Here is a 13852-nt window from a genome sequence, read left to right as displayed (position 1 = left end):
TGTTCACCCACAATAAGTACATACTTTATGAACCTTGCTATCTCTCAACTTCCTTATGTGAAATGGTGACAATAACAGTTATCTACTTTTATAAATTCAATTGTAAAGCTTAGATTATTTTTTAAGTGTTCGCCGCTAGTTTGATCATCAACAGTATCCCTCCGTCTCAGGAAGGAGAACCCCGGGGAGACTTTCCTGGGAAAGTGTTGGCTTGCATTTGAGAAATAACGTGCAATCCAAACACTTAGGAAACAAATCTTGCAGGCATGACCAACTGAAGTTTCCCAGGCTGTCTTCCTATGTGTTTTTCTTCAAAACCTGCTACTCACGGAACATGCACTGAAGCCAAAATGATTGGAGGTGTTATCAGTAAGAAGCTGGGTGCCTATCTGAAACCAAACACTTGGTCCAGGTTAGCGATGGAGCATCCAATATCCGGGGGCTGCTTGGGGACAGACCCAAAAGCAAGGGGAAATGTGGATGGACTGCCATACCACTGAAGGGGTTATCAAGAAACATGAACCTTGAAAAGTAAACCCTTTTTCTCTACTGACAAGGTGCAGTGACAGAGATAGGAACGAAGTGCCAAAGAAGAACGTAAGGGGCTCCGTAAGTGTCATCTGACTTAGATGAATCCAAATCATGTTTCCATTCGATTTTTTAAAACTTCTATGGCTGGGAAACGAATTTGTAACTAGCACTGGAATACTCAGAGTAGAACAGGAAAAAAAAAAAAAGGAAGGTTGTGAAGGGGACAGCCGTAAATTAGGTTAGAAAGTCAGACCCAAAGGGACCCACTAAAAGGGCACGTCGGCCTGGGACCCAAACCCGCTTTCACTTCACTTCACTTGCCAAACTTCAGGGGCGCGTTCACCTCCACGGACGCCTGGGGGTCAATGGTGTCAGACACCACGGCCACCTCCTTCAACTCCTCGTCGTACTGAACGCGCAGGCCGGCCAGGTCCTGCGCCCCGCCCTCCAGTCCACTCACGGCGACCAGCACGCGGTCGGCGTCCGGGTAGGCGAGGGGGTCCAGGGGCCGCACGGCCAGGTGGCACGGCAGCCGCGCCCGCAGCCGACCGAACGGGCTCACCGGCAGCGCCCACTCCTTCAGCGTTCGGCGCGCGGGGCCCGGCGGCGAGACCTCCGGCTCGGACCCCGGCCGGCGCTCGCCGCCACCCGAGCCGTGCAGCCGGGCCTGACACGCCCCGCATGCCCAGCGCCCAGCAGCCTCGCCCGCCCGCACTCGGAGGTGACCGAGCCGGAGGCAGCCGAGCCCCCGGCCCAAGCGGGGGGCGAACATGGCGCGCCCCTCTCACGCTCTCAGATCACTTCAGCCACAGGCCCGGTCTCACCACCACCAGGCGACTTGGTACGGCGCCGGCTCAGGTCAAAAGAGAGACGTTTGCGGGGATCTGCTGAAGCAGAGCAAGACGGCTCAGTGTCTCTAGGAATTGACACCTCCACCGCACACGCCTCAGCGGCGAAGTTGCAATTTCAAGTGTGTATCCTCACGGACCCGGACTTCTCGCCTACCACCGCCCCTTTCGCAAAGGCAGACGGGATAGGTAGTTCTAAAGGGAGCCAGCAGCGAGGGTTCAGGGAGGCTCAGAAACTACATATCCCAGGAGGCAATGTGCAGGGTGGGAAGCGAGTTAGAGCAGGTGTTAGATAGATTGTGCTCGGAGGCGGGAGTACTTTGCCTCAAAACCACTAGCCATTGGAGGGAAGGAAAGATGGATTACGTGGAAGTTCAGCTGGCCAATGGAAAGCGCGGAAGGGGCCAGGTGGGAAAGGCTGGGTGGTTTCCTTGGATACCGAGGACGCGACTTCTTTGGAGAGGGTGGAGCTTTAGAGAGAGACTTGAAGGCCATAACCCACAGAGACACAGGAGCTTAAATAAAGATCAGTACCAAGGGAAGGAGTGAGAAACTGCGAGTTTAAAGGTGAGAACTAGATGCAAACTAGGAGTACCCTCAGTGTGTGGTTATGTCCAAACTTCACTAAACTGGAACGGGGTACCTTGGGATGGAGAACCCCTTCAAGAGGATAAAAAGCCAGATTGGGGCACTTTGAGGGAACTTGCTCTTTGGCAGAATAAATTGGAATAGAGTTAGAGTCCTACCTCATTCTGACTCTAAATGACCTTGGGCCAGTCATGGGACCTCTCTGTGTTTTAATTGCTCGCTTTTAAAATGAGGTTAATAATACCTTCCTTGACTTGCCTCAAAAGGTTTTTGTAAGGATCAAATGACAAAAATGGACAGGCCATTTCTGTCCTGTATTTTTATTTTAGGGATAGCATTGACTCTTAAGTTACCAAGAAAAATCTGAGAGTTCAGGACTTGTGTTGACAGCAGCATTGATCTCATGTCTGCAAATAATCTTTGGTTTTAGGACTAAAATAAGATACAAAAAAAAGAGAGTCAACTTAGTGCAATGGGAAGAACATGGGACTGATTGTTTTCCTGGCTCTGACACTGGTTTATCTGTGTCACTTGGATCTGTTCCTTCAACCTTAAGATGATGAGGGATTTGTACTGAGTGACTCTGTGAGGTCTCTTTTACCTTTTATTATTCCGTGGGTAATTTCAAAGATGAAAAAGACTTTTTTTTTTTCTCCTTTTCTGTTTATTTTTACCTTTCAGTGCCACTTCCTCCTCCTACAAATTATTCTCTAAGTTCTCAGCAAAGACACGCTGCAAACAATAATGTTTAATATAATGCAAATGCAGAAGCTGGATGCCTTAAAGAAATTGAAGCCCTTGAAGTGCAATAACCAGAATTACTGGGGGCTACAGTGATAGAGATGGGCTAAATTCCTCATGTTGTGGGCTAAAGTCTTTACAGGCCCAAGTCATAGGGTTCTTTGCTACCCATTACCTTTTTTAAGTTTTAGTATTTTCTTAAGTTATTCTTTCCCCCTTTCTATGCTAGTCCTTCTTCCCTCCTATTCTTCCTCTTAGTGAAGGCTCACAATAATATTAGCCTTTAAGTTCACCAAGTTCCCACTGGAAATCATTCTTGGCTTTTGTGTCATTTGGTCATAATTATTCAGACTGATCTTCAAACTGTCTTTTTAAAGAAAACCCATGGGGAAAACTTTGAAAAAGAACTCGAAAAAGGTGTTGGTTTAAACAAGTTGAGAATGCATTCAAATGTGTTATACACGTGCCATATATTTTTAGATTAAATAAGAATTTCTAATAGATCATTTTGTTTCTATGGTAATTTCTGAGACAAACCAAGTAGATGAAATTGGCAATTGACCCTTAATTGCCTATATGGGAAAATGATTATTTTATTATTTTGTTGTAAATACAATAAAACTAAAGATAATTGAAAAATTACTTTTCTGATCACATGAGTTTGAAAATGGAGAAAATTATTGATAATTAAGATTAATGCAAGATATTAAAAAGTGATTGATACCTGGCCGGTGTGGCTTAGTTGGTTGGAATGTCATCCTGTGCACCAGAGAGTGAGAGGTTTGATTCCCAGTCAAGGCACATAACTAGGTTGAGGGTTCGGATCCCCATTTGGGGAGCATACGGAAGGCAGCCAATTGTTTCTCTCTCACATCGATGTTTCTCTCTCTCTCTCTCTCTCACACTCTCTCTCTCTCTCTCTCTCTCTCTCTCCATTCCTCTCTCTAAAAATCAATGGAAAAACATATCCTCAGGTGAGGATTTAAAAACAAGTTATTGATACTTTTAAAAATCTAATGATTTATATATCAAATCTGGCCGCATGTTAATAATGAATAATAAAAATACTACCTTCCATCTGTATGACATTATGGTTTTCAGAGCATGTTCACATGTATCATCTCAGGGTAACCTCACAAAACACTGTTTAGCAGGGCAAGTATTATTATCCTCACATTAGAGATGAGGAAACAAATTAAGAAAGTTTAAGATTAAACAGTTAAAAAGTCTGGCCCTTTTGCCACTTTATCAAAAGTTCTTATCTTCTTGACACCTTTGGGAAAAAATATTCATCAAATAAGTGGAGAGTCATATATAAATGTTCCCCCTTATTTTGAATTTACTTGTAAGATATTTTTACATCTTCAGTTTTTTAAAAAGCTGTTCTTGTGGTCATGAACATATACCACTGGTGGGAATGTAAGTTATTACAACATTTCTAGGGGCCAGTTTAGCAATATACATAAAGCACCTTAAAATATGCATATCTGTGACCTAGATATTGGGCTTTTTGGAATTTAATGTAAGCATAAATTTAGGGATGTTAAAAAAAATACTTATGTTCAAGGAATTTTGTTTTGCTGGGTTATTTATGGGTAGTAAAGAGTTGAAGCAACTTAAATGTTAAAAAATAGGAGGGTGTTACAGAAATTAGTATATATCTGGAATACTATGCAATAATTTAAAATTATATTTTGAAGACTATTCAAAGATATGGGAATTTTTCCATAATATAATTGTAAAGGGAAAATCTACAGTTTTCCTTCTGTGTGTGTCCCCTTTACCCTCACACTACCACCACACTCACAACACTTCACTTCTGACACTCTGGTCACCAAATGTGTGAGGCTTCTCCCATAACAAGCAATTCTCTGTGACACCAGCTGGGTGTCCTACAATTAACTCAACGGTGAGACTACCTACCTGGAGATAATATCAAATCGCACAGGTTAAGGGCTCAGTCCCACAAGACTGCTTGCACCCACTTCAGATGCCAATCACAAATCGTAGGTCCCTTGGTTACCCACAACCTCTGTCTGATTTGGCTACAAATTGGAGATTCCCATGACCCTCTCCTCAAGTTAGATTAATTTGCTAGAATGGCTCACAGAGCTCAGGGAAACATTCTACTTACATTTACCAGTTGATTAGGGGATATGATAAAGGATACAAATAAACAGCCAATAATTAACAGATATTTAGTGCTAGGTCTAGGAGGGTCCCGAGAGCAGGGGCTTCTATTCCTGTGGAAATGGGGTGCATTAACCTCTTGGTGAGAATATGATCCCTGTGGAGATGGGGCACATTACCCTCTTGGTATGGATTGGTATGGAACACCAAGACGGTGACTCACCCCAGCCCCACAGGGATAGAAGAAGCTCCTGCTCTCAGTAATACGAAGTGAAAGGGGTAGAACACCAAATTGTATGTCTAATATCCCAATTTTGTAATAATAATAATGATGGTATTTTAACATAAAATCATATTTAAAAATATATTCCATAGAAACAATTCCAAAGGAAAATACACAACTTGATAACAAGTGTTATCTCTTAAGTAGTGAGATTATGAATTATTTCTTCATTTTGTGTGTGTGTGTTTTCAGTAGGAAACATATTACATTTTTAATTTAAAACATTAACTAATTTCTTAGTATATATTGCTTCCTAACAGTGACTCAATATGTAAATGCCCATGAATATTTCACTTTATTTAATAATTTATATTCAGTAAGTGAACAGCAGAGGGCATGAGAGAATTTTCAGAAAAATGTAACCTAAACAAGGATTATGGAATTCAGCTTCAAGTGAGGGAAGCCCTAGGAATTTGCTAACTTTCTTAATTATAAACTTTAAAAATAAATATATCTTATGACTTTTTATGAAATCTTAATAAACTCAATAATCTGAACTACTACCTAACAGTACTAAAAAGTATTTAATGAATAGGTAGGTAGTCCCCATTTGAAATTTGCATGTTATTTGTATCCATGCAGAGATGTACAGGAAAAACTTTGTTATTTAATGTAGTCAAATTTCCCCACTTTATATACCTTGAAAAGTTACCTAGGTTATAAATATCTCAGGAAGATTCTTGAGGTAAAAGGATGTAGTACTTTATACATTAAAGCAATGTGTGTGTGTGTGTGTGTGTGTGTGTGTGTGTGTGTGTAAGATAGTATTGATTGCACCCTGGCCAAGTGACTCAGTTGGTTGGAATGTCTTCCATACACCAAAAGATTGTGAGTTCGATTCACAGTCAGGGCACATACCTAGGTTTCAGGTTTGATCTTTGGTTGAGGCAACCAATGGATGTTTGTCTCTATTTCTCTGTCTCTCGCTCTCTCCCCCTTCCTCTGCTTCTTAAAAAAAAAAAAAAATCAATAAAATAAAAAATCATCCAGTGATGATTAAAAAAATAAAAAAGATAGTATTTATTGCAACCACATTGTTGCAATAGATTTAAAAGCTTCCTTCAGATTAGAGTTCTTGTAGTGCTAATGTTCCATTCAATTTCTACAAGGTAGCAATAGTGTTTCAACCAATCACAGTAGTAGCATTGATATATCCTTCAAGTAGAAATTGCATTTACATTCTATATATTTTGAGGCTATGTTGTTAGGTATGTATAGATTCATGATTATTATTGTTTCCTGATAACATTTTTTGTCATTAAATAATGACCTTCTTTATTTCTAGTATTGTGTTCTGTCTTGATGTATATTATTACCTAATAATATTCTCATTCTTTTATTTCAAATCTGTGACCTTATATTTGGAACTTGTCTCCTATAAACAGAATAAAGCTCGATATTTTAAATCCAATTTGAGAATTTGTCTCAGCAGGTAAATTTAATCCGTTTACATTTTTGTAATTACTTTTACATTTATTTTTATTTTCAGACATCATGATCATATAAGTAGAAAATTCTAAGGAATATTATACAAGCTACTGAATTAATAAAAAGGTTTCACAATGTTACAAGATAAAAGGTCAATAACAAAAGTCAACTTTATTTTGAAGGACTTATAATGGTATTTGGAAATTGAAATTTAAAAACAATACCATTTACAATAACATATAAAATGTGAGTACACAGGGATAAATTGGGAAAAAAATATATACAAGACCCATTTTCTGAAAATCATAAAACATTGCTGACAGAAATTGAAGAAGACCTAAGTTAGTGGGGAGAAATACCCTATGCAAGGAAAATAAGACTCAATATTAAGATGGCATAGCACCCCACACTGATATATTAATTCATTGCTCAGTCATATGAATTAATATATCTAGGAGTCCGCTAGAGACACAGGGCCAAAATACAAAATTTCATCTGCAGCCACTCACCCTGGGCTCTGGCGGAGGGAGGGCAAAGTGGACTAGAGTCACATGAAGAGACACTGGGGTGTGTGGCTCTGGAGACAGAGCTGAAGGGACAGCTGCCAAGACTCCAGTGCTGAGTCCCTCTCCCACACCACAGACACTGTCTCTTTGGATGGAGCACTCCCCTCCTTATGGCATCAGCCTGGGGGAATGAAATAGCCCCACTCTCTGGACTCCCTGTCACCCCACCCTGTGGAGCTTGTGCCCTTTTGAGGAATTAGCTGCCTGTGCCAGGATGTAGAGGTCCGGGCAGACTCAGGGGTGTCAGCGACTGAGCTGTGTGGCTTTGGGACAGGGGTCATTACTCCCATTTTCCCTTGAACCTGACTTGTGCCACCCCTCCCTGGAGCTATGTTAGCCCCACTTAACAGAGTCCCGGCAGCTCCATCCTACCGAGTCCTGGTGGCTCCGCCCTGTCAAGGTCTGGGCAGAAGCCAAGACAGGCTGAGTTGTGTGGATGGGGGGGAGGGGAGGCGCGAAGGCCACTCCCCCCACCTTTCCCCAAGCCAGACCAGCACCCTCTCTCACAGAATATCCACTAGCCCCGTGGTCGGCAAACTGCGGCTCATGAGCCACATGCGGCTCTTTGGCCCCTTGAGTGTGGCTCTTGCACAAAATACCACGCCTGGGCGAGTCTATTTTGAAGAAGTGGCGTTAGAAGAAGTTTAAGTTTAAAAAATTTGGCTCTCAAAAGAAATTTCAGTCGTTGCACTGTTGATATTTGGCTCTGTTGACTAATGAGTTTGCCGACCTCTGCACTAGCCCCTCCACCCAAATCCCAGAAGTCTGCCTGCTGAGATCAGGCTCTGGGCAGAATCTGGCAGAGACTGAGTTGTGTGGCTCTATGATGGGGGCTATTTTTCCCTGGCACGCCTGACCAGTGCAAAGCCTTCCCTTCACACTGCCAAGTCTTGGTCAGTTTGGGCCTGATAAACTCTGCTGGCCTCACTCTGAGATCCTGCTCCACCACCAAGGTGTGTGAGTACCCAGCAGGTGGCAACTAAACTTGGTACAACCTGGGTCATTTGCTGAGTAGCCTCAGACTCAGCAGTGGCACCAAGTTTGAGCCTGTATTAATCTGGTAAACACCACTCCCCTCTTCCTGGTGACTCACCCAGAACCTACCTCATGCAACTCAAGTACCACCAGAGGCTCGTTCGTTGACTGAGCCTAACAGGCAGCTTCCAGGTGCAGGCAGGTGGAGGCGGATCTCCGGGTGCCTTGGGACGCTGGGCTGAGTGCTGGTAAAAGCCAGCCTTGGTGTGTAGCTTGGTCCGAACACTGCAGAGCCAGGCCCAACAGAGGCAGCCACAAACTGGATCTCTTTATAGATCTAAACAGGTTGTCCAGGGCCAGTCACATACAGTGTCTGACATTGGCCTACAGCAGAGTCCCTCCCATGAAGCCCCAGAACCAACACATCCAGAGGCCAGCTTCCTGACAACATCAGAGCAGGATCCAATTAGCTTCATGGGCAACAAATCCAAAGGGAGAGCTCAGCAGGCATCGGAACCTGCTCAGGCCAAGTCTAACTCGTGTTGTCAGCCACTCACCCTGCAACCTACATAATTTATTAACCGATGTCACCCCAATAATGTCAATTTTAAAAAATAAAGTTACTTTCTGCCTGTCCGGCATAGCTCAGTGATTGAGCATTGACCTATGAATCAGGAGGTCAGGATTCCATTCCTGGTCAGGGCACATGTGTAGGTTGCAGGCTCGATCCCCAGTAGGGGGCTGCTGGAGGCAACCAATCAGTGATTCTCTCTCATCATTAACATTTCTATCTCTCCCTCTCCCTTCCTCTCTGAAATCAATAAAAATATATTTTAAAAAAATAAATAAATAAAGCTACTTTTTGAAAACTAAAACTTAATGTATGTTTCCCTTTTTCTGCCTTCTCATGGGCATGAGTCCCAAGTTCAGGGTTATTAGGTAGCATTAATGCTTCAGGAGGGTTGTCTGGTCAGTGTTTGCTATCTGACCATGTTGACTCTCCTGAATTATACATCCCACTTGGTCTCAGACATGGGCCTCCCTGCTCGCATCTGAGAATTCTGATCCCCGTCTCGTTCCCAGCTGTATGGTCCACAAAACTTTATGAAGCAGTGTCTTTTCATCACAATGTCAAGGGTTCTTGGGCTATAGTACTCCCAACCAGCCCGGACACCTCTCCCACGCCATTCTGTGAACTCCCTTGGGCCCTTTCTGCCTCGATAGTCCTCTCCTCTTCATCACAGGAAGGGGTAACGTTGATGATGGCTCTGGAACTTTGCAACTTTCCCAAGTCCCCATTGGGAAAGGAGGCACATCATCCCGCTGGTGTTCTTGTATATCCCAGTCCCACTATTTCACTTTCTGAGCCTGGTCCTGGGTGGACAGGTAACCTCAGGGCTCATGTCAACTTGTTTTCTCGCCAATACTCCTTGTTCCCCAACTCAGAGAAAGGTCTTTTACTTATTTTTATTTATTATTTCATCTTCCAGTGTAAAATGGGTAGTTTGGCTTGGTAAATATTCTTGTAACCTTATAATTAATGTAAGAATCTTTGCCTTTAGAGGAAGGAAAGAAATTGAGTAAGGGAAGCTGCCCAGGCGGAGGAAGACCAAAGTGGAGATCTGCCTAGGGCCAGGGGGAGCCTGGGAACAGGAAATCCTTATGCAATGAGAAGAGAAGACGATGAAATTTCTAGACATGAGAGAGGGAACTTTGCCTGCTTTACTTCATTATCTAAAGCTGGCTCTGCCCATCCTTGGATTTGACACATGTTATTCTAAGGACTTTTAAAAGTAATGTGTTTCTTCCTTTCTCCCTCTCTAGTACCCTGTGCCCTAGAGTCTTTCTTATCCTAGATTTATACATCTCACAGTGGGATTTGAAGATTGAGTTTACCAGGACGCTCACACCAAATCCTAAGGAGTGCTCTGGGACAAATTCCTGCTGAAGAGAACTCAGGTCACCTTTTCCAGATTCCCAAACTGACCTCTACGTCTTTGTTCCCTATCAAAATAAAGAATTTTAGGCATATTATACGTGAAAGCAAGAGAACCAGGCAGTGTTGTTAGGGAGCTAGCATTTATTGAGGACCACAGGCTGGGCTCTGGCCGGAGACTTCACATGCATTGTCCCATTTAATCTTCACAACTTTTCCATCATCTTGTATTTAAGGAAACAGCCGCTTGGAGGTTGTATATCTTGCCCAAGGTCACACAGGAAAGAGAGGAATGAAATTGAAGCCAGAATTGATGAACTTCAAAATAGTTATTTCCTTTACCTCACGCTGTCATCCTAGTCGACTAAGTTAAAACCTCTAATAACTGTCTTAGATGAAGTAACCTGAGAAGGAGGAGGACGAGGAGAGAGAGGGAAGGAAAGAAGGAACTTGGGCTGTTGCAGATTAAAGCAGTGATAACCCATATTTCACGAAAATTCTTTGCTAAGAAAACAAACCCATCTAGACCCACAGTTTTTACTAACCAGGGTATGAAAGAGCAGGTCTGCAAGGCTCTATGTATCCTAATTAGGTAGGATACATAAGCCTATTATGGAAATTTTATAAATGTGCTTTCCAGTATAATTTTTTAAAGATTCAAGCAAAGACAGTGGAATTTGAAAAACATGCACATTTTTGTAACAGCAGTAAGGAATGGTCTGTCATGTGAGGATTCTAGATTACATGCAAACAAGATGTAGAGTCTCTCCTTTATAGACCTCTGGAAGACTGTCAGCTTCAGAGCTGCTTGGGCATTCCAAGCCTCCCACAGGATTTGGAACTCAATTTCTGCTCACTACTGAATTATTTGGAAACTATTAAAGGAACTGATAGGGCCTCTTATGCTTCCTTTGAATTTCTGAAGCCTGCATGGACTTGCAGAATGACTATAAATTATTGCAGATATGAAACCAGTGTTTCTTGCCGTGGTTTTGCGAGGGCTTTCCTTTGGTTTGTAACTATAGCAACAAGTTCTGTAGCCCATTGTTTTTGCACAGCTCAGTCTTATCACCTCATGTACTGCCTAATTACTGTTCTACAATAATTACTTTGTCTTTCACTGGTTTACACAGCGTTGACCTGCTCTTTGCTAAAGTGGTCCTAGTTTTTATATCTTTGCGGAGACAGAAGTTAAATTCCATCAGCCTGCCTGTATTCTTGACTCTGCTTTCCATTACTGAAGACCAAGAGGAAAGGGCTTTGCTAAGGCCCTGGTAAGAGTCCTGTTCGGTGTGATAGAAAAGGGTAAGGAATTTGGAGCCAGTGGATGGGAGTTTGAGTAAATACTGCCATTTATAGTAGTGAGATCTTGGGCACGTTATTTATATTCTCTGACCTTCAATTTTTTCCTCTATAAAATCAACATAATTCATTCTTATGGAACATGGTGTTGTAAGGATTGAGTGAAATAATGTGAGGGAAAGCGTTGTTTAAGTTGTGAAGAGCTATGTACATGTCATTATCAGGTGCACAGGTGAGTGACCACTAGACAGGAGTTTCTGCATGCTAATCAGGAGGCTATGTTAAAGACAAAAATCATGTCTGTTTCTATGGTAGTTCTTTCACATGAACAATGTTTCCCATCATGACCCTATGTGTTATACCCACTCAAAAATGAATGATATAGAGCTCCTTTGGGCTGTGTAGATTTCTGAGAAGAAAGGGCGGGGGAACACAAGAAGGTCTATGTTTGGGGTGGGGTGAGAGTAGGCAAAGGGATGCAGAGGGAGAGAGAAATGAGTTGAGAAGAGGCCTAACTCTTTCAGCATCCTTCCATCCCAGACAGAGAGCTTATTGCTTCATCTAAGACAGTTATTAGAGTTCTCCGTGATCATGGGCAGTTATATAATTTAATTGCCTAATACTGTGAACATTTACTTTAAAGCATAGATATGGAGCTTACTTGCAAGAGTTTTGTTTTCTTTAATGTGTATGTATATATTTTTAATTAAAGGTAGTCCAGCCCTAACTGGTTTGGCTCAGCGGATAGAGCATTGGCCTGCGGACCAAAGGGTCCCGGGTTCGATTCTGGTTAAGGGCACATGCCTGGGTTGTGGGCTTGATCCCTAGTAGGGGGCGTGCAAGAGGCAGCCGATCCATAGATGTTACTATCTCTCTCTCCCTTCCTATCTGAAATCAATAAAAATATATTTAAAAAATAAAATAAAGGTAGTCCAAACCACATGGTTACTTTAACACTTCAATCATGAGGCAAATTTATTTGCACATACTTACTGCAATAGTGTTGTTTTTTTTTCTGTGCCAGAATGGTTTTTTTGTGGGGATTTTTTTTTTTTTTTCGGAGAGGGGTTTTTCTTTTTCCTTTTTTAAACAGAAGGAAGTTGTGGTTTGATTTGTTGAGTCTTTGAATAAAGGTTTCTACCTACTTTCTTTTTTCCTAAATATTTATTTTTTCAATTACAGTTGAAATATTATATTATATTATATTAGCTTTAGGTATACAGCATAGTGGTTAGACATTTATGTAGCTTACGAAGTGATCCTCCTCTAAGTCTTGCACCCACTTAACCCCATGTATAGTTATTAAAATAGTATTGGCTATCTTCTCTTATCTGTACTTTATATCCTGGTGGCTATTTTGTAACTGCTAATTTATAATTCTTAATCCCTTCACCTTTTTCATCCAGGTCCCTGACCCCCTTCCTATCTGGCAACAATCAGTTTGTTCTATCTATCTGTGAGTTTGTTTCTGTCTTATTTGTTCATTTGTTTTTTAGATTCTACATATAAGTGAAATCACATGGTATTTGTCTTTATCTGTCCAATCTACTTCACTTAGCTCAATATCCTCTTGGTCCAACTATGTTGTCACAAATAGTAATACTCTATTCTTTTTTATGGCTGAGTAATATTCCTTTGCATATATGTACCACTTCTTTATCCATTTATCTTTTGACAGGAGCATTTAATCCATTTACATTTTAAAGTAATTATTAATAGGTATGTAGTCATTGCCATTTTATTAATTGTTTTTTGCTTGTTTATGTAGTTCTTCTCCATTCCCTTTTTATTCTCTTGTTCTCTTATATGTTGATGACTTTCCCTAGTGTTGTGTTTAGATTTCTTTCTCTTCATTTTTTGTATATCTCTTGTAGATTTTCAGATTGTGCTGCATATATACCAAGCTATGTTTATAGCAGTCTATTTTAAGTTGAGGGTCACTTAAATTCAAACACATTCTACAATCACTACCATTTTTACTCACACACACACACCCACACACACACACACATTTATGTTTTTTGTCATTATTTTTTACTTTTGTGTGTGTGTGTAGCCCTTAATTTACTATTGTAATTACACATGATATTCCTACTTTTGCCTTTTAATCTTTGTAATAGTGTTAGTGCTGGTTGATTTACTCACTGCTTTTATTATGTTTGCATTTGTCAATGAGAATTTCTTTGCAATATTTTCTTATTCATATTTTTTTATTTTTCCCTTTCTTCTTAAAGAAGTGCCTTTATTATTTCTTGTGATACTGGTTTGGTGGTAATGAACTCCTTTAGCTTTTTCTTGTCTGGGAAACTCTTTACTTTTCTCCTTTAATTTTAAATGATAGCCTTGCTGGGTAGAGTAATCTTGGTTATATAGGTCCTTGCTTTTCATCACTTTGAATATTTTTGTGCCAATCCCTCTGGCCTGCAAAGTTTCTGGTAAGAAATAAGCTGATAGTCTTATGGGAGCTCCCTTGTAAATAACTGCTTTTCTCATGCTGTTTGTAAAATTATTTTTGTCTTTAACC

At 41.2% G+C, this 13852-nt stretch overlaps 2 protein-coding genes across 3 annotated transcripts in view; one reads left to right on the top strand and one right to left on the bottom strand.

Moving 5' to 3' along the window:
- FAM185A (family with sequence similarity 185 member A) overlaps positions 1-1431 on the bottom strand; it is a 55117-nt gene extending 53686 nt beyond the window's left edge. For both annotated transcript variants that reach the window (XM_008151317.3, XM_054726387.1), the window contains exon 1: positions 853-1431. In XM_008151317.3, the coding sequence (XP_008149539.2) occupies positions 853-1303 (451 nt within the window). In that variant the 5' untranslated portion in view covers positions 1304-1431. The remainder of the gene's footprint in view (positions 1-852) is intronic.
- A 426-nt stretch (positions 1432-1857) lies between these two features.
- Positions 1858-13852, top strand: part of CCDC146 (coiled-coil domain containing 146) — a 108538-nt gene continuing 96543 nt past the window's right edge. The window contains exon 1 of the mRNA XM_028158445.2: positions 1858-1946. The gene's annotated coding sequence lies outside the window, so the exon portion shown is untranslated. The remainder of the gene's footprint in view (positions 1947-13852) is intronic.

This window comes from Eptesicus fuscus, chromosome 14 (assembly GCF_027574615.1).
Source record: "Eptesicus fuscus isolate TK198812 chromosome 14, DD_ASM_mEF_20220401, whole genome shotgun sequence".
NCBI classification, from domain to species: Eukaryota; Metazoa; Chordata; class Mammalia; order Chiroptera; family Vespertilionidae; genus Eptesicus; species Eptesicus fuscus.
The sequence above is the reverse complement of the archived record's forward strand: the minus strand, read 5'-3'. Positions and strand labels throughout refer to the sequence as shown.